Source organism: Melanostigma gelatinosum (genome assembly GCF_949748355.1).
Source record: "Melanostigma gelatinosum genome assembly, chromosome: 4".
NCBI classification, from domain to species: domain Eukaryota; kingdom Metazoa; phylum Chordata; class Actinopteri; order Perciformes; family Zoarcidae; genus Melanostigma; species Melanostigma gelatinosum.
Genome location: NC_136637.1, coordinates 25384496 through 25407292, shown reverse-complemented (window position 1 = coordinate 25407292; position 22797 = coordinate 25384496). Strand labels below are relative to the sequence as shown.

Sequence of the window (22797 nt, the reverse complement as noted above, 5' to 3'; positions counted from 1 at the left end):
CATCATATGAGGCCCCAACTAGACACTGTGAGGGGCCACATGCCACCAAGGTTGAGAGTTACTGGTTTAATCTTGAACAATTTGTTGCATCTTATAACCTCATATGATTTTTGTGGAAAATCTTAATCTGTAAAGTGAAGTATAGTAGAGGTATATTGGAAAAATGGAAAATACTCAAAGTACAATACATCACAATTAAGTGCATTACAGTGTGTGCGTGTGTGTGTGTGTGTGTGTGTGTGTGTGTGTCCACGGTCCCTCTGCTATGAAGCAACTTTTCCGGATGTTTCTCTGACATAATGTTTTTACAATGGCTGTTTATTTACCTGAGGAAACAGGATGCGACATCTGACTTCACACTGCTGCCTCTGACTAAAGGAGGCAACTTTCTTCAAACTTTGTTCAACATTAACAGCTGAACCTACATTTACAATGTGTGTGTGTGTGTGTGTGTGTGTGTGTGTGTCGGAGCCCTGCTTGGTCCCAGATAATCCTCTCTTCAGCAACTGCAGTGTTTTACACATGACTGGTTCTTATTCTTACCCTGAACTCGAACACACACACCTCTTGAGACCGACATGAGGCCCAAAGTCCATCCATCACGGAAAATATCTGCTATTGTGAGTAATTCTTAGAGCCTCTTCCATAACATCCTCCTCTCTATCGCAGCTTTCCTGTCTTTCTTTTCCTTTCTTCACATTCTTCCACAGTCAAACTCTTTAGTCATCAGTGGGTAGTTTTTTAAGAGGGGGGGGGGGGGGGGCTGGGCCACGAAGTTATAACTCCTCCCCTTCTGGCAGGGATGAATGTAGGGGGTGAGGGAAGGAGAAAGAGAGAGAGAGACAATAGACTTTAATCACTCATGTGGTTGCGAGCTGTTGGCAAGTAGAGTTCCACGCGCGAAGACGGAGGAAGAAAAACAAAAAAAACAGAAGCGGGGAAGATAGAAACTTTCCATAGTGGGAGAGAAACAGGAAGGGAGAAGACTGAGGTGTAGAAGCTGAGAGGAGAGTTATCATTGGTGACACCTCTGAGCTGAAGACAAGTCCAGTCTACAACCAGACTGAGAGGAGAGGAGGTGATCAAGACCGAAAGGAGCCCAGGTTATCCTGAATCTAGACCCAGGTTTCTACTGGTTCTACTGAAGACGTCTCCATCCACGCGGCCGTCCCGACTGCAGTATGTCCTGCCATCCCTATCAGCCCTGCCGCTGATCCAGGCATGATCTCCCACCACCCTCTGACCACCCTGCTGCCCTGGCCTGCGGGTCCCAACCACCACTACGCAGACCTGGACTGCAGCTTACTGCTGGAGGGGGAGGGAGGTGTCTCCCTGCAGAGGTACCAGCCTCGCTCCCCGGAGAGCAGCCCCCGCCACTGGGTGAGTGCACGGCAGAATAATTGTGTCTTGTCTTGTTTGAAATTCTTCTTTCTTTTGTATCTGGGAAGCACAAGTACTTTCAGTCTTGTCTTTAAAAAAAGAAGTCTGCCAGATGTTGGCCTCCGCTTGCGTGACCTTCCTGGGCCTTCTGTTTGTTTGGAGCGCGTGAGGTGTTGTTTGGTGTCAGCGGGTTGGTCGGTTTTCATCGAGTCAAGGATGGGAATGTGTGTGTGTGGAGCAAACAATTCACTGAGAAAAAGAAGCTTGGAGTTGATAACAGATAAAGATGTGCAGCGAGGAGCGGAGAGATCGGCAGTGTTTGTGACTCCTCCGAGGTCTGTTCGTTGCATGTCTGTGGTGATTGTGAGAAGCAAGGGCGGAGTGATGGGAAAGGAATATTATGGAGAGTGTTCGTGCAGGTTCTAACGTGGGCGTGAGAGAGACAAAGGTGTTTGACAACAAATCCCAGCAAATCTGCAGCCGTTCCGGTGGTCCCATGGAGGGCTGACCCGGTAGTGACCCATCCTGCAACCAGTGGTCTACACTTCCAGCGTAAAGTACAGTAAGCGAGGCTCATATTGAAACCAAATCAAAAACATGCACAGCTTTTTGCTGAACTCAAAGATCAATCAGCGATTTCTCAATATATGTCTTTTCGGTTCCTCTGTGTGACGTTGACTCACTCACATTTTATGCAATAACGCAAACTAGACGGTAACCTTTGGTGGCACAGACGGGAGGACAGCTGACCTCTTGTGTAAAGCAGTAATTCACCGTAACTACTGCTCACACACACACGCACACACACAATGAGTGTGTGTGCGTGTGTGTTTTGCTGACTGATCACAAAGTTCACAGAAGACGCATTACTCACTTTACTTCAGAACCCGAACCCCCGTAATGACTTTAACATGCGTCAGCCAACAGCCGAGAACGAGAGAACCGTGGCTTGCATTACTCTTCATGTCAGCGTACACGCGTTCATGTTTATTTACCTCTTTTAAGTTTGTCCGTGAGGCCGCAGACTCCTCACAACAGTGTGATTACCGGAAAATGACCTGCAGCGACAGCTTACTCCAGCTTACTTGTAGCTAATTGTTTACACGCGCGCGCGTGTGGTACTGAGGATAAAGTGGGAATATCTTCGCCGTTTACTTTTGGCATGTTGACAGTTAGTGAGTAGGGAGGCTGAGGTCTGAAAACCAGTCTGCTGAAGTGTTCTTGAGCAAGACACTGCAAGTCATGGTCGTGCTGCATGTATGTGTGTTTTGAGACGAAGCGTCTGGAGACCCTGCTCCTCTCTGCCATATCTGACATCCTGGTTGACGTGTCCTCCCGTCTCACAGCACTGTTTCCTCCAATTGTTTTCCGAGGGGTGAGGAGACTGGAGGTTAGCTTGCAGAAGCCGGCACTCTCTGGATGCTGCAGCCAGAGTGAGGCTCAGCTTCCACGCATCGCTCTGCGTGTCAGAAACTTATCCTGGTGTCTGTTTTTGCCCACACAGCTTCGGCAAAAAAAGGCAGGAAGGCAATAAGGGTGATTATATAGAGGAGTAAATACCTCTACATTTTTAACCATCAGTGGGTAATCATAGAACTTCAAGCCTCACAAGTAGATTCTTTCTTGTGATAAAAAATCAATAATTGCACGACTTCTCCACGTGTCATCAGTCCAGCAGCTGGCTACCGCTGGCTCAGAGGAGACTTTGCCTTCGCTGCAGTCAGGTGTCTCTTTGTCTCCTGTCAGTGAACATGTTGTCTACCTCCATGAGGTTATGAAATCATGCCAGTCATAAAGCGAGCAATTGGACTGATTGCCTCCCTGTAATCACCCTGCTGTGCGGTTAAAGGCTGTCGGGTCCACAGTTCAGGTCAGAGACGAGGGAGGAGTGCTGAGGTGTTCATCAGCAGTCCACTAAGGACAATGAGACTCCCACATCTACACACGCGATTGTTCACCCCAGCGGATTGTATGACCCGTTTGGCTCATAATAACCAGCAGGGTATACTTCAATAACATCAGCGGATCATTTGCTGGGAAAGCAGAAGTGATTTTATAAAGAGAAAACAGGGACAAAGGAAGGAGGAGGGGGGGGGGGGGGGGGGACAGAGAATTTCGATGATGGCGTGTTTTCCATTGAACAAAAAGTGAGAAAGCTGAGTTCACACTCCTCCTTCCTCTTTCTTGTCTTTTTGAACAGAGAAGTGCACGTTTCGTGCGGATGCTCAGTGACGTCTCAGTGTTTCCGAAAGTTTTGATCCGTGCGTGTCATGTGTTTCGGCGATTGCACAGTGATTCACTCATCCGGCTGAGACTGGTTCTGCTTCGTTGACCTGTAAACCCATATAGAACTGTGTGGGTTTCAGTTCTTAAATGTTTGTGAAATATCTGCATTTTACACGTGTGTGTGTGTGGGAGAGTACCATTCAGGGGACGTGGAGAGGACTGGGTTTATTGATTAACCCAGTCAGCAATACAAGACACAAGTGGAGGGACAATAATGCTCCTCAGTCCTTTCTTTTTGTCTCGATTTTCTTTCCAAAATCCAGGTTCTCCTTCCCCCGTTTATTCAACCCACCACCTAAAGATGGTGTTTGCACACTCGGCTGACCCTCAGTGTGTCAAGTTGTCTCGTGCCGGCAGCTCTCTAGTCTATAGGGTCATATTGTGATCTTGGGCCTAATTAGGTCACATAATAGAACGGGTGTGAAAAGTCAATTCGGCGGGCATTGTCCCTGTCACCCGAGCGCCCATCTCAGCGCGACAACACCACAGGAGCAGCTCGCTGAACTGGGACAGAAACCCATCGCGCCATACGGAGATGGGTGTGTGTTTTGTGACGATCTGTGTGTGTGTGTGTGTGTTTTAGGGGTGGGTTGGTAGGAGGCAGAGGGCATCGTCTTGGCTTGGGTTTGTTTTTATGGTTTGCAGCTCTGTGACACACTTCTCCTTTTCCCGCTCAGGCTGAGCTTTCAGCATTAGCCAGGACGCATGACTGGGATCAAGCTGGCATTGTGATGTGTGTATTAGCATGTGTGTGTGTGTGTGTGTGTGTGTTTGGCATTAGGCTGCTGGTGCCCGGACGTCAGTTATTGATAAGAGCGCTCACACATTCTGTATGTCAGCAGTTTTCAAACTATAACAGCTACTGAGGTCAAACATTTAGGCAAACAAAGAAGTGGCCTCCTCTAACTTTAGAACAGGAAACACATCCTGTATTTGTTTAAGTGAAACAGCAGGCCGTATTTTTAGTTATACTAAAAGTGTACACGCAGTTTGATGTGTCCATATTGTTTTGGCAGAGCAAATATTTTAAGTTTAAAGGTAGGTGTGATTCGGCTCACTCTGATGTGATGAATTTGCAGTCGTCTGCGTACTTTTTTTCTGGCATGGTGGGATTTTAGGGGTTGTGGTGAGGCAGCAGTTGTCGCTCCACTGATGCTGTTTTTGTTGACTGTGTGACAACTTTAGGGTATCGTGTATCTGCCGGGCAACAGATGGTCCATCTCTCATTAGCAGGGGAGGGCTCAGACAGACAACCGAGCCAGTCCAGACCGATTCATCCAAGGCTTAGCAGGGCTTAGATCTCGGGGGGTTGGTCAGGGGTGGGGCCCCATGAAGGGGGGTTGTGTGTGTGTGCTGGGAATTTATCGTAACTCTTCTAAATACAGAGACACCTGAAAGTACCGTAACTAGCAGCAAACCATCTGAGTCATCATAGCTCCAGAGAGGATTATCCTCGCTTTAGTGCAACGGTCACACTGACCCCATATGGAGGCTGCTGTAAGAAAAAATAAGTCTGTTACACAATATAACAACCTAAACATCTCTGTGCATACATAGGATTCAGTAGGTTTTGTGTTAATGAAACTCTGAGCAACTTTTCCTTGAAGTATGTCTTAGCTTGCAGGGTCAGCTGTGTTTAATGTGGAGCGAGGAGGAGGAGGAGGAGGAGGAGGAGGAGGAGGGGTCTCGCTCTGAAGCTCTGGACTTTACTGGAAAACTAATGATGTCACCCATCCAGTGGGGGAGAGAAAGAGAGAGCTCAACAACAGCCAGGACAATAGATCTGAGGGGAGTAGAGGCATGACATAAGAGAAAAGGAGCAAAGCAGACAGAGCTTTAATGTGGCTGTTTGAACAAAGGGTTCAGTTGACCGAAGACGAGGCAGAGGAAAAAAGAGAAATGCAGCTGTGTGTGTATGAGAGAAGACCTGGCATGTCCTTATCCAACTGTGCTTTCATGGTTGCTTCTATGGATCCACCGACACTCATCTGCTGATCCCTTCCCTCATTAAATAACTATCAAATAACCCTGTGCACGTACCGAGCGCCCTCTTGCCCCCTGCCTCACTGCTCTCAAATCAGCAGTTGAAGCTCTGATTGTCTCCTTCTAAGGTTTTATTGAGTTATAGAGCATCTCTCACGCGCCATAAATCCAACCTCTTGGGTTTTGTTGCTCCGGCCTGGTTTGGCTCAAGCCTCTGCTGACTCTGGATAAACACAGCGGTTTACGAACTCTGCCCTCTACTGGGCAGTATGCTTCGGAAACACAAACCCACCAACCGTGCACACGAGCATACAGTGAAACGCACTGTGTGTGCACACCCGTGCATATTACCAGAAGAATGTACAAACAAGAACAGAGTGCAAATGTACTGACACACTTGGTCCCGATATGGGAGCAGGAAAGATTCTCTCCCTTTTAATTATAATATTTAAACTCCCCTCACTGGATGCAAACGAAGAGTCTCGTGTTTCCTTAGAAAACAAAGCAGGGCGTCTCTTTCCGGTCTGCAATATGAAATCACTCTTTCTCTTGACGCCAGTGCTCGATGGTCCTGTTACCTCACGCTTGTCTCTCAGCCAGCATGGATCCTCTCAGTTCCTGGCTGTACTGTGAACTCCCCCCCCCCCCCCCCCTATCTGTCTCTCCCTCTCACACTCACAGTAGAGATAATGTCCTTTCAAGTTAATCTCCACAGTGTCCTACATTTTCTTTGATACATGACCTTCTTATCTTGGGTGTAAACACACACACTGCCCAAGACCCCCGCCCCATTTTTGTCCCCTTGTGTGTGTTTGGTTCTGGGTTTTTTTTTCCCAGCATTGTGATTCCTCCTGCTCAATCTACTTGCTTTAGGAATCCCCTTTTCCTCCTCTCTGCTCCTCTCGTCTCCAGGCCCGAGAAGCCCCCTCGGTCAGTCAGGTATGAGGACAGCAGGCTCGCTGGAGTCAGGAGGCAGGAAGTGGGAGATTTCCTGGAATGTGTGTTCTTTTCCCCCCACAGTGGTGCAATAACAGTGCCAGCGGCGCTCCTCCTGTTTTTGTCCCCTTTCTGTCTGTACTGTAGCTCCCTGTTCGGACTTTGTGGAACAGGGAGAAGAGCTCAATAATACCAGGAACTCATCAGGAAAAACTCCTCTGCCCTCGTCAAGGGCTTTCCTAAGTGTGGTTACGTCATTAGGCTTCCTCGAGATAAGGAAAACTTGGTATGAGGACAGGCCGGTATTACAGTGCAAGAAGACCTTCTGGAATATTTGATAGCCTTTCAAATATTGCAACATGAAGATTCCATTCACATCCATCACATTCGCTTTAACGTTTACGTTCAGACGACAGGAAATCTTCGAAATGTAGTTGAATCCACTGCCCCCGGTCAAGAAATAGTCTTCCCATTAGCCGTAAAAAACACAACTTGTCATCTTAACACGTTGGTTTTCATACTGAATATGCAAATGAGTCATGTTGTGTTAATTAGTGGGCTTTATATGTTCTGGAAGGAGGATTTTGTTACATTCGGACAGAGCCCCCTGCTTCCAGTCTGTATGGTAAGCTGAGCTAACCGCCCGCTAGCTATAGCTTCATGTCCAGTGGACAAACATGAGAGCAGAAATCAACCTTCTCATCGAACTATTGGCATAACAAGCAAATAACTGTAGTGCCGAGCTTGTCAAACTCTTTCTTTAACTTGCCCTACAGCACCAAGATACCTAAAAACAGCTCTGACATTTAAAGAAAGTTAGCCTCCTATAAAAAAAATAGTCTCTTCTGATGCATCCTATCAGGATAAGTACACTACAGTAGTGTGCATTAATGTATTCCAGATCCATTAATACATACTACTGTAGTATAATTATCCAGAGAAGAGAAGACTTCTCACATTTTGTTGAAAAACGCACGCACCCATCTGCTGCATCCATCAGCCGGAGGAGCAAGTTTTGTCAAATGTGTTGTTTTCGTTCAGATGTGACATCATTCCCACTGTGAGACCGACAGAGTCCCCCCCCGGGGCTGAGCTGGAGGTCGCGTGGGGGCACAACCTTCCCACTGCCCCTCTGGGCTTCCCAGAAACCCCAGAGACCCAAGTGCACACTGGGGCAGCTCGGCCTGGGAACTGGAGCCCGGCCAGATATGCAGCCTGATGAACAGTCAGTGAGAAGGAAACCTGATAGAAACATATGATTTCACATCAGAGGAACACTGACGGAGTCTCGTGCCCTCCCAGCAATGAGGCCAGGAGTGGGGAACCCCCGTGTGTGCGTGTGCACCTTGCTTGACATCCAGTGACGCTGAGTGTGACGTCGGGGTTATGTGTCGGTGTTATGGGAGCCAGAGGAGTGGGTAGGCATATCTCACACACACACACAGGTCTTGCCGTTTCACCCACAGAGCCAGATGACAATAAGCATCATAACCTTCCCACCGTCTCCTGACTCTGGATCAGTAGTTTGGTTGTTTCATCGGCCGACTAAGCCGACCAGCAAATGCATGAACCACCGGCGGCTCACATTTACGCTGCAACTTTGTACAAAAAGACCCCTCACAAAGTCCATGCTTGATTCATATCTTCCCGTTTATTCACACAAGTGGGCTGTTGGAGTACGTGTGTGGGCCCATTCAGAGTGGAACAGTGTGGCCATTCTCACACTCTGCCTATTCTCCTCTCCTGTCGCTGACAATAAACAGTGCTGGTGACGGCATCCACGGCCGTCCGTGTATTGTCCCACGCAGAGGGGCCGTGAGGCGGCAGCTGCTTCACACACACGTGACGGAGACGCACTTCATCCACTCATATGAGATCTGTGTGTTAACATGGCAGTGATCTACGTGTCAAACACAACTGATGCTTACCGGTCAATAAACAGCTTGGTGAACTATAGCCAGAAAACTAAAGAGTTCTGTCATGATCAGAAGAAGCCTCTGATTTGTTTAACGGGAGTCCAACAGTTGTACACATCAAAGTCGGTTCTCAGGATTTGGGGTGAAGAGAATTGCACGAAGGGGAGAGGTGAAGGGGGCAAAAGGTATTTATTGTGAGGACCATAGAAGAAGAAATGAAGGAAGAAGGAATTTGAACTTGAACTGTGCAGATACAGTTTACATATAGCGGTATGGAGACCTTAACTAGCCTGTAACTTAATCGATTGTGTGTAGTTATATAGAAAAGACTACACGTTACCAGAGCGCTGCACATGTCTGCTTAAGGGCCACAATAACTGCTGCTAGCATCAGACACCGGGATCCGAGATCAATTGCCGCGGTTGAATTTCATTGCGGGTAATGTGCTGGCAAGGCTTTGACGAGGAACAATGTGCTGGAGTAAAATGATTTGTACACAGGAGTGCGATGCACAGGTTCACTGGTCATACAGAGATCCCTTCTTATGGAACATGACTCCAGGTGATGAGGGAGAAAAAGTCAAGCAGAGTAGATGTCTCCCAGAGTTATGGTCTTCTTACAGTGACATTCCCTGCAGGTGTTAATGGCTACCATACCTCCACTCAGGAACACACTGTCTGGGTGAAACAAGAAAAGGAGTATTGCAGTAAAACCACAGACCTTACAGTGACATGGGCCGACCGACTGGACTCGGACTGCTGAAGCCAAATATTTGCCTCAGCTGCATTTTCACACAATGCAATTCGACACGAACTGAAGAAAAACACCCAATAGCTTCATCTATTGTTCTTATTCATAACAAGCTAAAACAATAGACAAAAAAGCAACAAAAAGAAGAATCCCAATAAAACAAACTAATGCAGCCTACAGCCTGCTGTAAGGATTTAGGGTTCAGCGACGACTATAAACACATTCTAAAAATCGTTTACGAGTGTTATGGAATTTCCTGGGAAAGAGATTTATTGTAATGGTGTATTCATTGCGCAAACGGAAATCACAACCTTACGTCTGAGCGCGCGCAGTGTCGTGAGTATGATGGAAGTCGGACAACAGGGAAGGAGGAGGAGTTTCAACGGGACTGTTGTGAGTGCAAGAAGGCGCATTTGGGTCATTGAGTAGAAGAGGGGAAAGCTTGCTGACAGACAGAGGACGATTTGGAGTTTGGAGTTGAGCGGTAGAAAGTGTGCCTGCGCGTTGGAGGAGGAGATCCTTTTTTTCCAGCGGGGATCTAAGATTTGATTTAAAAAAATACAGGAACTTCTTTTTCTTCTTCTTCTTCTTTATTCCTTGGCGGATTATACCCGAGCTCTGATGCTGTCCCCGGATCATGAAAGAAACGCTCACCATGAAATTCGCCTGGAAAAGTAAAATGGTAACAACCAAAACAACAACAAAAAAGACCCTCTCGTGCTCTCCCATCCTGTGCTCTGTTTGTTTGTGTTTTTTGAGGAGAGGGGGAGAGGGAGGGGGTGTTTGTAGGTTTGGGAAAGTCGTGGATAAAGGGGAGAAGAGGGGGGGGGGGGGGGGGGACAGCGGGGGAAGAGTTGTGTTAATTGTTTTTACCAGGCTTTAAATCCAGTTTAACCTACATTGTTGATGCGTAAAGATGTCGCGCAAAGTTTGGAAACCGGGTGGGATAATGTAAAAATCCGATGCTGACTCAGCCAGAACGTGAACTCGATCCGTTAGCTCTCCCCTCCCTGATGGTGGATATGAACACTTTTGTCTGGGGGCCGGCAGCGAAACTGAGAGGGAACAATTGGCGAGGCCCCGGGGCCGTCACTGTCTCCCCACGGGTCCCAGCTGCGGCCAGGCGAGGAAAGCACAAAAGCCAACAGATCAGCCCCAAACATTTGACTGTTGTTGTTATACTGGGAGTATTGTTTCACACACAGCTGATGGGTGGATTAGACCTATTTGAGCAGAGATGGGGAACTATTTGCTCTTCGTGTCCTCACTGTGCTCTTTTTGAGCATCTTCTTGGTGAAGGATTCAAGTCAGTGCGCAGAGTAAACAACCCATCTTCTGTTTACACCTTACCCAGGGCCATTTTATATGTGCTCTCTGTAAACGCATCCTTATCTGCTGTGTAATGTTGCTGGCCTGTATTATCTTGTGAATAGAAATATCACAGTGACAAGCTGTTTTGGTTCCCATGCAAGCTTGTGGAACTTTGTCTCTCAATAAGCCGCAAACTTGGTGCACAAAGCAAGCAGAGCTGTTTTTTTCCTTTCTTTTCAAAGCCCTGCTCTCAAACACATCTCCAGCTCAGTGGTTGACAAAAAGCAGGCTGTGTGTGCAGACTGTGAACTCAGCATCCCGGGCCGGCCAGCGCAGAGAGCTCTCGCTATTGTTTTTGGGAGTTGTGTGGACTGCATGACTCATGCGCTGATGTATTTATCTGTCTCTGCGCCAGCAGCAGCTAAACAGAGAGGGAGAGAGATGTGCACTTAGTAGGTTGCTGACCTGAAGACAAGATGCTGAACAGGGTATGGGGACGAGCATGTGGACATGTTTCAGACCAATGCAGCTTTTGACACACACACACATGCTTACTGGTTTCATCTGCCAGAGCCAGTTGAGATCCAGTTCAGATTTTTTTTTACTCCTCCTCTCCCTTTCTCTCTCTCTCTTTGTGTTTTTTTTTCTTTTTGGTTTGGGGCTTTCATTCCATTTCAGCATCACATGTTTCTGTTCAAACCCAAACCCGGCCCAGTCGTGGCCGAGTGCCACCGGCCTCCACGACCGTCCATTCAGCCTGTTAACGGCGACTTTGACCTCTGACCTCTTTTCTGGCAGCCTCTCTGATTGGGGAATAGTGTGGACTTTGCCATTGAGCTGTGTGAATGAAAGTGGGGACAAGTTAGAGTGATCTTGGCGGCCGCTGCCCTTTGTGTGTGTGTGTGTGTGTGTGTGTGTGTGTGTGTGTGAGGAGGACTTGGTCATTATACTGCATGCGTGGTGTTTATATTTGGCCCTCTCTTTCGCCGTCTCTGTTTTTGTCTCCACAGTATGTTGATGTCCCGGCACATCTCGGGCTCTCTCCGAGCTGGAGTTTCGTATTTTGATTCCACTCTGCTCCCTCTGTTTGTTCACGCGCTCTGCAGTTTGTCAGTGATTTACAACCAGACGCAGACACATTTGCATTTGGAGCAAGATGAGCGCAGAACTATTTAGCTGATTTAAGTGTGGTTGTGCTCTCACTTGTAATCAAGCTCTCTTGGTATCGTTACTGAGACGTATCGGCGTGTCTTGTTTTGTTACGTAGGGGGGTTTTGTTTGGGAGACTTGGTCCATTCTGGCTCTTATCTCCAGCTTTTCGGAGCTTGAGTAAAGCAGTCCAGCTCTGACTTCACCTCAGAGGGAAGGGGACACGGTGAAAGAGATGGATAGGGAGTAAAAGAGGGAGTAAAAGACGGGGAGGGAGGCCTGGCAGCCTGCAGTGGTGGGGGTTGGGGGAGTTGGTCATTCTTGATGTTTTACTGCACGCTAGAGCTTCTTTTACCAGTCTGTTTGAGGGCTTTACTTGTGTTTCGTTGTTTTGTTTTTCTTCTGATGCTCCCTTCTGCTTTTCTCAGAGAGGTTTCCAAAAATGTCAGTTCCCATTTTGTTGAACTCTTGCAATGCCGCTTGGAAGCTAGTATCCTCTCCTTTCCTCTGCAGGCCTCTGACGTTTCCCCTCTTACTCTCTCCTTGCAGAGCTCGGTGCAGGACTGGGGGGAGGAAGTCGAGGAAGGAGCCATCTACAATGTGACACTGAAGAGGGTTCAGATTCAGCAGGCGGCCAACAAGGGGGCGAGATGGCTCGGGGTGAGTCGGCCCACGTCTGATGTCTCGCAGTGTGACAGAAGCACAGCTGACCAAGCTTTTGTCTCTCAGCGAAACAGATTACACAAATGAAAACCTGATGCTGCTTATTTTTCCACTCTCTTAACCTGTTGCTCTGCAGAATGTGAACTGCTGATTTATACCCAGAGTGGAATAGTCCCTGCCTTGGAATTTACCATTCAGTAGATTGCGTTGTAAAAGCAATCCTGTGTGCAGGCCGCTCATCATAAAAACAGAACCTAATCTCTATTGTTTAAAGCAGACGGTGCCTTTCAATAGTGGGGCGTCTCTCGGCTTTGTGCTCTGTTGCTTTAACATTTGAGCAATAAATCTCCCCGTTTAGACGACACCTTTTAAGCTGGAAATCAACAGTCTCACCAGACCTGGACTGTTTAGCCAAAGCATGTGATTTCCTGACTTTACTGACTGCCAACAAACCGGCTCGCTCCCCTGTACAGCAGTGTTTTTACAAAACGCTGGTATGACAAAAAAAAAAAAGGTGGGGTATTAAAGGCCTTTCCTTGAATTGTGCATTTTTCCAGTGCATATGAAGCATTGCTGGTTCCTCCACTAGGCTGTTTATACCAGCATAATAAGATGTTGTACAGTATGTCATTATACTGCACAGAAGGGCCAATTAGCTCTTTCGTTCCTCTTGTGTGTTTCCTGTTAAAGGAATGCATGAACCCAGCGTAATAGAAACTACAGATGCCTTTTGTTTGCACGGGAAAGGAAATCCCGATCTTGTGTTGTTAGTTTGCTTGCACCGCTGTTGTCTCTTTGTGCTGACATGGCGGTTGGCACAGAATAGAAGAAATGGATAACAGCTCTGAGGCTTTAAGACCGTATTGATGTATTGACGGCACGAGCTGCCAACTGTATTGCGAGCTAATTAAAACATCATGGGTGCTTCCACACAGTGCTAGTCTATTGAGTGGAGTAGAATGGAGAGCGATCCGCATTGAGGCATTCTTATTTACTATAAACAGCCAATTGTCCGCGAATAACAGCAATTACTGTTCATTAGTGGGATTGTACACTGATGTGTGAGGCAGATTTGCTTGCGAACTCTGTTCTAATTGATTGTGAACAGTAAAAGTTTAGCCCGTGTGTGTGTGTGTGTGTGTGTGTGTGACTGCACGGCGGGTCACCTGACAGAGATCAGCAATAGGGCGTCTTTTGGTGCACTGAGTCGTTATCAGATGGAAGTGGTGGGAGAACGTTGCTGTGCTGTCCTCTCCGTCTGGAGGGCCGGTGGAGGAGGGGCCTGCTGTGATTAAAAGCAGATTGGAGCGTTTCCTGTTGTAGCGTGCTAACTTCACCACAGCCTCTTTCTCTCCGCTGTGCCACCGCCTCCTCTGCTCTCTCCCCCGGCCTGTTTGGTCACCTCTCAGTCCATTTCCCCGTAGACACAATAGTCGGACACATCTGGTGATATCAGAATTATATATAGTGTTGTGATTGTCCTCACTGCTTCCTCCCTCCATCTTTGTCTTCTGGTGAATTGTACCACTCCTGTGATTTCCCCATTTAAAAGCTTCACTGACAACTTGTTTTTACGACGACGACCTGACTCGAGCGTTAATCTGCGATGCATTCGAGGCCAAACAAAGCAAAGCAAAGCGTTGGAAGCACCAGCCAAGTCACCACAGAGCATAATAGCACTCCGCAGTGATTTAACAGTGTGAAAATATGTGTGCGCGTGTGTTTAGGCGGAGGGGGATCGCCTGCCTCCCGGCCACACGGTGAGCCAGCTGGAGACCTGCAAAATCCGAAGTATCCGCGCCGGAACGCTGGAGCGTCTGGTGGAGACGTTATTGACGGCGTTTGGAGACAACGACCTCACCTACACCTCCATCTTCCTGTCCACCTACAGAGCCTTCGCCAGCACACAGACTGTCCTGCAGCTGCTGCTAGACAGGTGGGGCTGGAGTGAAGTGTCGCATACGGCCGTAATAACGCACGGCCGATACGTTTCAGTGGTTTTGAATATGCCCTCTGCTTATTTTCTGCTGCAGGTATGGAACCGTGGAGGAAAATCAGCAAGACGCGGGCAAATGCAAAGGCTCTGAACCCAACGGAGCCATCAGAAGGTGAGTTACATGTTCCTTTCCTCATCAGTTCCATACGGACAGCTTTCAACAGAAAACATTCTTCGTAACGGTATATCTGATTTATCGCCCCTGTCCTACCTTTGCCAACTCTCTTAACACGCAAACCTTTCCCTGCTGTCTCCACAGTGCCCTGGCCTCGATCCTGCGTGCCTGGTTGGACCAGTGTCCCGAAGACTTCCAGGAGCCCCCTGACTACCCGTGCCTCCACAGGCTGATGGACTACCTGCGCAGGACCCTGCCCGGCTCTGAGGCTCTTAGACGGGCAGAGGGTCTGCTGGAGCAGCTGCAGAGTCAGGCCAGCGTGGACGACTCAGATGGTAAGTCTCTTTTTTTATTACATATATTTCGATCAAATTTCCTCTGAGTCAAATCCCCTGTATATTTGTGCCTGCTTTCAGCTGGTTTCCACGGCAACAGTTCTTTCTGCCTGGGGGAAGAGGAGGAAGTGGAGATCGAGGTCCGGGAGGACTTCCTGTCGTTTGACTCCGACCTGGTGGCCGAGCAGCTGACCTACATGGATGCGGTAAGTGGAGCAAAGCGAGATGGAAACGGGTGGACTGGCAGCGCGCTGTCGTGTAGTAGCTAACGGTTACGCGGGTTACACTCCTGCCGTGTTTCTTCAGTGTCGTCATACTAACGTCAGCCTGTTGTTCTTCTGCTCCAGCTGCTGTTTAAAAAGGTTGTGCCCCACCACTGCCTGGGCTCTGTTTGGTCTCAGAGGGACAAGAAGCACAACAAGCACAGCGCCCCCACCATCCGGGCCACTATCACGCAGTTTAATGCTGTGGCGGCCTGCGTGGTCAGCACAGTGCTGAAACACAGGCAGATCAGACCGCATGTCAGAGCGCGGGTCATCCAGCGCTGGATAGACATCGCTCAGGTTGGCAGAAACACACACAAATTCATCTCTAAACCTAGCACCAAAACGGGCCATGTTGTGACTGTCCTTGTCTTCTTACAGGAGTGTCGAATACGCAAAAACTTCTCGTCTCTGCGAGCCATTGTGTCCGCGCTGCAGTCCAACCCTCTGTACAGGCTGAAGAGGGCATGGGCCTGTGTGCACAAGTAAGTCCTGATTGGAAGAATCCGCTTTTTGGCAGGATTCAGCAGCACGTCTGAGATGTTCACACGTGTGTTCTAGCCGATATGTCCGTTACCCTGAGCTAACATGAATCTGTGCTTCACACAGAGACAGCATGCAGACATTTGAGGAACTGTCGGACATTTTCTCCGATCACAACAACTACCTGACCAGCAGAGAGCTCCTCATGAGGGTGAGCTCTGACTTCGACATTTATTTAAAGGTCTCATATTGTAGAAAGTGAGATTTCGATGTATTTTTTGATAATAAAGCAGGTCTGGGTGCTATATAAACACTGTGAAAGTGCAAAAACACTCAATGCATGAAGAAATGCAAGCAGCCCATATTCAGAAACTGTGCCTTTTATAACGAGCTTTAACAGGCTTTTTTGGGAGGGGGGGGTTTAAAGAGACAGGTGCTAAAACAGAGAGTATATTCAGGCAGACAGCCTGAGTAGAAACCCAAAATACAAGTATGAACCTGAAACTGAGCATGATATGTCCCCTTTAATATCCGAGGGATCATTTAAATGATGAAGGAGCACATTTAGTGCCCTTTGTGAAAAGAATTCCTAGTTTTAAAGCGGGTAGATGTTATTCTCACAGATGTAAGACTTCTGAAAATCCTAAAAACACCACTGGAGAGAATCTGTTTTGTTTGCCCTACAGGAAGGCACTTCAAAGTTTGCCAGTCTGGAGAGTTGTGCCAAGGAGCACCAGAAACGCACCCACAAGAGACTACAGTTGCAGAAGGAAATGGTGAGACAAAGCCCTTCTAACCACGACGCTTCCGCGACAAACGCCAGACAAATAGAGAGCTAAAACCCAGCGTCATGATTTAAAGCAACACATTCCTCTAAAGCAATGTGCTGTAAAGCGAGTTCTAGCCTCTCCAGTGGGATGCGACCACATGCTTAGCTTTGCTCACTCAGTGCACTGTGTGCTGTACTTGCATTAAGCCTGTTGTATTTTACAAAACCCACCCTGGGTCATGAGTGTAAAGGAGTCTCCGGCTTTATGGCGGCATCCTTTTGAAGTGTTTATTTCAACGTGTGTGTCTTTCTCCACAGGGAGCCATGCAAGGAACAATACCATACTTGGGGACCTTTCTAACTGACCTGACCATGCTGGATACAGCCCTGCCTGACCTAGTAGAGGTAAGAGCTCTGCTGATCTGAGAGCCTGATCTGCGTAACTGCTGTCAGAAAACCCAGGGCGTAAGTTTCCATGAGCGCGTGTGGAATTTCCGCCGGCCCACTGTTGGAGTGGTCCACCTAGCGCTGTTTGTCTAAGCAGCCATTGGTATGCGATGCCCAGGGTCTCACAGCGTGTCTCTTTGTGTCCCCCGCAGGGCGGCCTCAACAACTTCGAGAAGAGACGCAGGGTGAGTGTCGCTGCGAGCGTCCTAATCTCACACGAGTGCACCGCCACAATTATCACAGGATGAGCTCGGCTGACTCTCTCTCTCTCTCTCTCTCTCTCTCTCTCTCTCTCTCTCTCTCTCTCTCTCTCTCTCTCTCCCCCCCCCCCCCCGTCTCTCTGCAGGAGTTCGAGGTGATCGCTCAGATCAAGCTGCTCCAGTCGGCCTGCAACAGCTACTGTCTGAGTCCAGAGCCGGCCTTCCTCCGCTGGTTTAAGAGCCAGGTTCTGCTCAGTGAGGAGGAAAGGTACTGCTGCTCGACTCTGAAGAGATCTTCTTCCTTGATTGCACAGTTATCCATCAGATAACGAGCACATTATTGCTTGCGCTTTACGGTCTGCCGGACCTATTGTTCACAAACAGACAGGAACCGACTTCTTTGTGTGCTTTCCTCGCCTCCCTCTGCTGTTCTGATGTCGTGCCTTCCCTCCCTACTGCTCTGTTCTACTTATTGCTTTTGCTCTGTGAACTCTCTTCTCTCCCTCCTTCTCTCGTTCTCTCTTTCTCTTTCCCTCTCTCTTACTCAGGAATTCATTAGTTCTCAAGAAAAAACAACAACTCACCAGGCACATGATTTGTTTTATGATGTCTAAGGTTTATTATCAATGTTCTCTCTTGCAGCTACGCCTTGTCCTGCGAGATTGAAGGTCTCGGTGACAGCAGTCCAACCTTAGTCAAACCTCGAAAAAGCATGGTGAAGAGACTCAGCCTGTGAGTACATCCAGGCAAAAAAAACAAACAGATGTTGACAAAAACGGAAACAGAAGTATAGTCACACTGTCAAACTCAAGCGCTGGGTTGCTGTGACCCATTTGTTGTATTATCCAATAACCATACTTCCGTAACTTGGCAGGATGTTTCTTGGACCAGACAACAATGCAGCCAGTTCTCCCGTCAGAGAGATGCTGCGCTCGCCTCCTACTGGCAGCTCAGGGGAGAGCATGGACTCCGTGAGCGTGTCCTCCAGTGACTCCAGCAGCCCGTCCGACAGCGAGGGCCTCACCCCCGCTCACACCTCCGACTCCCAGCACAACAAGGTGGGCTTACAGCGCCGCGGAGAACGTGCTCATTCCGGTCAGACTTAGGGACCGCAATGAAAATTATTGGTTCTGGGGAATTATGTATTCTTTGGACCCTCCCCCTTAACGCCCTTCCCCAAATATGTCACGAATCATTGAACACTTTTGAAGTGGTGCAAATTCACTTTGGTGTAAATAACTAAAATTGCACAAAATAAAGTGCTGTTGACCTCATTTGCTGATGTGTATTTACTACAGCCACAAAATCACAGAACACAAAGTGGAAATTGTAATTGCCAAAATGATGGAACGCGTAAGAAAATGATGCATGCTGGTTATCGTGGCATTTATTCTGTCTCTCAGGAATGACATCAGCCTACGAGCTCATCGTTGATGTGAGAGAAATCAATTTTGAAGTCTTATGAGGGAAAATAAAATCGGACTGTTTCCCGTAACCTGAAATGGCTGCACTTGAAGAAAATGATCCCCTCATGGTTTTGTGTATCTGTGTGTAACTTCTGCTTCTACGTTTCCTCAGCTGTCAGAATCCTCCTCTTGTAATTCGCTGCACTCCATGGACACCAGCTCGTCGACAGCCAGCGTCTCCGTGACTCCTGCATCTCCCTCATTCCCCGGCGCCCTCTGCACCCACAGGCGCTCCATCTCTCTCACGGCCATGTCCCCCGGCACCCCGAGTCAAACCCCGGCTTATAACACCCAGGCCCAAGATGCCTGCATCATAAGAGTGAGCCTGGAGCAGGGCAACGGGAATCTCTACAAGAGCATACTGGTACATGACTACGTTTGTGTTTGAGTCAGATGCTCTCGGTTTACATTGTTTACATGATATATGAGTCATTTCTTGTCTATTCCCTCAATAGTTGACCAATCAAGACAAGACTCCGGCTGTAATTTCTAGAGCCACGGCGAAGCACAACCTGGAGGTGGAGCCAGAGGAGGGATACGAGCTGGTACAAGTCATCTCTGAGGAGAGAGGTAAAAAAAAACAAGATAGCTACCGGTACATGTTAGGCTTTCCCTGTACAATTCCAAGGCATACAGTCATATATATTTACAATAAATACAGGAAGCAGAAGCTGTTGTGGTCGAAAAAACTACCCCTCAGTATTTTTCAATTCAGCATTTCAATTACTGTAATCTTTTCCACCGATCAGCTGTTTTTCAAACCACAGGAAGCCACACTGACCCATGTGTTGCAAACTAAAAGTCCAACAGCATCAGTCAGCTAAAAGCATCCTCATCATGTCTGCTCTCTCTCATCTTCTCCTTTCAGAGCTGGTGATCCCAGACAACGCCAACGTCTTCTACGCCATGAACACCTCCGCCAACTATGACTTCCTGCTGCGGGTGCGAGGCTCGGCGAGCCGGCCGGTCCAGCTGCGGAGCCGCTGTAGCTCCACGCTCCCTCGCGCCCAGCACCGCTCCAGCCCGTCGCTGAGACTCAGCAAGGTGACGCTGTGACGCCGGACTGCAGGGACCCAGCGGTTGGCCCTGACGCCGACTCATCCAGGATCCTACAGGGCACCGGTTTGATGTGAACCGTTGGATTTTAGAGGAAGACGCCGGAGGGATGAATGGACGAGGAGCCCTGGAGGAACCGAGAAGGAACACAAGGAGTCTTCAGACTTTTTAAGAGCTCCACTTTGACTCTCTTCCTGCGGGTTGAGTCTCACCCTGAACTGTGACCATCCCTCCTCGTCCTTTCCCCAGCCTTAATACGGAGCACGGATGTGTAAGCGTGACTGACTGCTGTGCCCGTGGGCCTTGACTTTTGACTGGCGATGCCTGTGACCGAGTGAAACAGCGACCCCGAGTGGCCTCCGCTCTTTACAACAGCAGGTTTTTGCACATTTTTACGGGAGCAGCCGGAACTCCTGACCTCCAACAGTATTCTGATAGTGACCGAACTTCTGTTTGTCTGGTGAAGTCTGTGTAGCTGAATATTCCCTTTCGTGGTCATAGTAGTGTGATGAATGCAGAAAGAGAAGAGGGATGGTGGAATAGAAGGAGAAGTGGACCGAGTGTCCAGTCCTGTTGCCTTTACCGATGAATGAATGAATGAATGAACGGACCTCCGAGTATTTCTGAATGATATTAATTGATTAATTGATTGACAGGAGCTCTGACGTCATTATTTTACCTGCCATGTCCGGCTCGTGCACAGTGTGTATTCAGCCCCTCTCATGTTGTGAGCTGTGTGACGAATGTTCCGTGCATTCTGATTGGTTCCCTTACTTGGTTTTAACAAGTCCATGGCAACTGTTATAACGGCCTTACCTGCCCTTATCTTCGGGGTTTAGAGATGAAATCTGTGCTACTTCCTAATCCAGAAAGATGTTCCCTCACCTCCCCACATTTCCAGACTTGTTTTTAAATAAATAAATAAATAATTAGATGTGCCAGGACAGGGAGGAGGAGGAAACGGACTTCCTGGAATGGAAAAAAAACGCCACGCAGAGCGTCAAACTGATTTATACTCGTACCTCTTTGCCCTTCATTATATGAACTACAGAGCTGCACTTGTCAGTTGGTAGGAGATGCCAACGGGATGTGAATATAGAAGAGTGAACAAGCCACGCTGTAAGTGGTCCCCCCCCCCCCCTCTTCACGAAATTAATTTCTATTTCTGTTTGTAATCGTGGCTTTTTATATGTTTTCGTAAGACAATTCAAACACAGACACGTGTGCCGGATTGGAGAGCGGCGAAGTAAATTCAGAGGGTCTTTACTTAGACCTTTACTTAGACCTTACTTAGACTTAGTAATCTTGACTTAGGGACACGGCACTTCACTGCACCACAGCCAAGCACCTCCTCACACAGTGAGCACCCATCTGTTTCCAACACCGTCACAGTTTCACTTCTCACCTGTCCTTTGCAGATAAACACTCCTTTGAGCCTCTTTTGTTTCTTCTTCCGTCTCTTTCCGTTATAATCCACTCCTGCAGATCGTACACGCTTATGGTGGCAATTTGTCGATGTTACATTCCCTCTGGGAGAACCGGTTCACTGTTGGACTTGTGTTCATGGTCCAGTTGGGCCAATCGTTTGTCTCCGTGCAGCACTTCACTTTAGAATGTTCTCATTGAATCGCCCTCACTTCCTGTGTTCTTCACTGCCAAAGACTCTTACTCTGAATAAATAAATTATTATCATTGTTATGGTGCTTGTCCTGTTTGTTTTTGATTCCCTCTTATCCTTTGGAGAAAGCTACGAATTCATAATGAGTCGCTTCATGATTGTTATCGTTTTGTTCAAACACAACTCTGTTTGGGACGGTTTCTCGTGTTTATTTTTTTCATATTTCAAAGCACATCGATATGACGACACAAACAACTGCACACCATCGATCAATCACCAACGTGTCTCTTTGCCCTTGTGCTGTGACAACTCGCTCGTCCCTGTTAGCCCAAGTTATTTTGCTGAGTGGGACATTTCTGCTGAGTTGAATGCAGCAGTCACGACCTTCCTTTCCTGAAGCTGCTGCGCCGCTCAAACACTTTTCCAGGAATTCAAAGACAAACGTGCATTTTCTTTGACATTCACAGGAATTTATAAAAAAAAAAAAAAATAACTTTAGGGAATATCAATTAATTTTACAGGCCTCTGGCTTTCACTTTTTATTCAAACCACGTGCACGTTGAAATGTTCAACGTCAGCAGACACCGAATGAAAGAAAGCAATCACATTTTGGAGGTGGGTTATGTGGTGTTAAAGTGTGAATTTTATATATTTATACATGTCTTACTTGAGTCTGCTTCATTGTTTCAAGACAATCAACACAACCTTGACAACGTATAAAAAGGACCAGTGCAGGATTTCAGGGGGATCTATTGACCAAAATGTAATACCGATATATCTATAACCATGTTTTCATTGGCGTATAATCACCTAAAACGATGAATCGTTGTGTTTTTGTTCCAAAATAGGCAACTAATGACAAAATCAAAGAGCAAAAGAAGCATATTGAACATTGTTTCGATCAGTTAATGTAGGAGAGGCAACACGAAATGGAGAAAAGAGAGAAATGTGTGTGTGTAGAGAAAGGGTGAGCCGGTTCTTGCAATAATTAAGGTTAACAAATACTGGCTATGGTTTAAGGTACGGGTAAGTTTCCAGTCACGTCATGAAAATCAATCCAATGCCAATTTCAGTGGTTCCTAATAATTTGAGGATCAACATAGGACACTAAGCGTTCCTGATATCCATCATGTGGACATATTTCTATCCTTGTACAATCTTTGCTCAAACTGTTTTTCCACGGCCATTTTTAAATGCCTAATAGATCAGGTAGCTATGTGCTCCTCCCCTAATAAGTAAACGTGATGGTTGAGCACACCTGCTTCTTGTCTCCCGCTGCTCGTGGAGCTGTTTTTGTCCCTCAATACCCTGAAGAAGACTGTCATGTAATGATTTTTTTTGAGGTGTGCATTGTGTTTTCCTCTACGCGAGGGATCAGAAGCCAAAAAAGCTTTGGAACTGCTGTCCTCGTTTGTGTGCATGCAGCTCAGGTCTCTTTGTTCCTCTCAACCAGAAAGAAAACTGTGTGTACTTTTTAAATGTGGTACACACTTTACACGACAGTCAATTCTTGGAATTCTCGAGCAATATTCAGTCTTGTGTAGTTGTAATGAAAACACTGGGGCCTCTGCACTGTGTGACAGGTTTTAATTTGTGGTGTTATGACCAGTATCGTCCTGTGTATTCTGAGTTCCCCCTGCTGTTAAATTACCATATTTACAATTTCTTTTTTTTT

General features: G+C 47.5%; 1 protein-coding gene across 2 annotated transcripts; it reads left to right on the top strand.

Annotated features, from left to right (window-relative positions):
- Positions 1-937: 937 nt before the first annotated feature.
- rgl1 (ral guanine nucleotide dissociation stimulator-like 1) lies at positions 938-21184 on the top strand. Of its 2 annotated transcripts, none has more exons than XM_079267037.1 (18): positions 938-1380; positions 12261-12371; positions 14102-14310; positions 14408-14482; positions 14630-14820; positions 14902-15026; positions 15168-15383; positions 15465-15568; positions 15693-15777; positions 16253-16342; positions 16654-16740; positions 16935-16967; positions 17129-17250; positions 17625-17714; positions 17857-18040; positions 18561-18812; positions 18904-19018; positions 19317-21184. In XM_079267037.1, the coding sequence occupies exons 1-18, from the start codon at positions 1222-1224 to the stop codon at positions 19502-19504; spliced, it is 2436 nt and encodes an 811-aa protein (XP_079123163.1). In that variant the 5' UTR covers positions 938-1221; the 3' UTR covers positions 19505-21184. The 2 variants fall into 2 exon arrangements, with proteins under 2 accessions (XP_079123163.1, XP_079123164.1); XM_079267038.1 differs by lacking the exon at positions 938-1380 and adding an exon at positions 9721-9933.
- The last annotated feature ends 1613 nt before the right edge of the window (positions 21185-22797 follow it).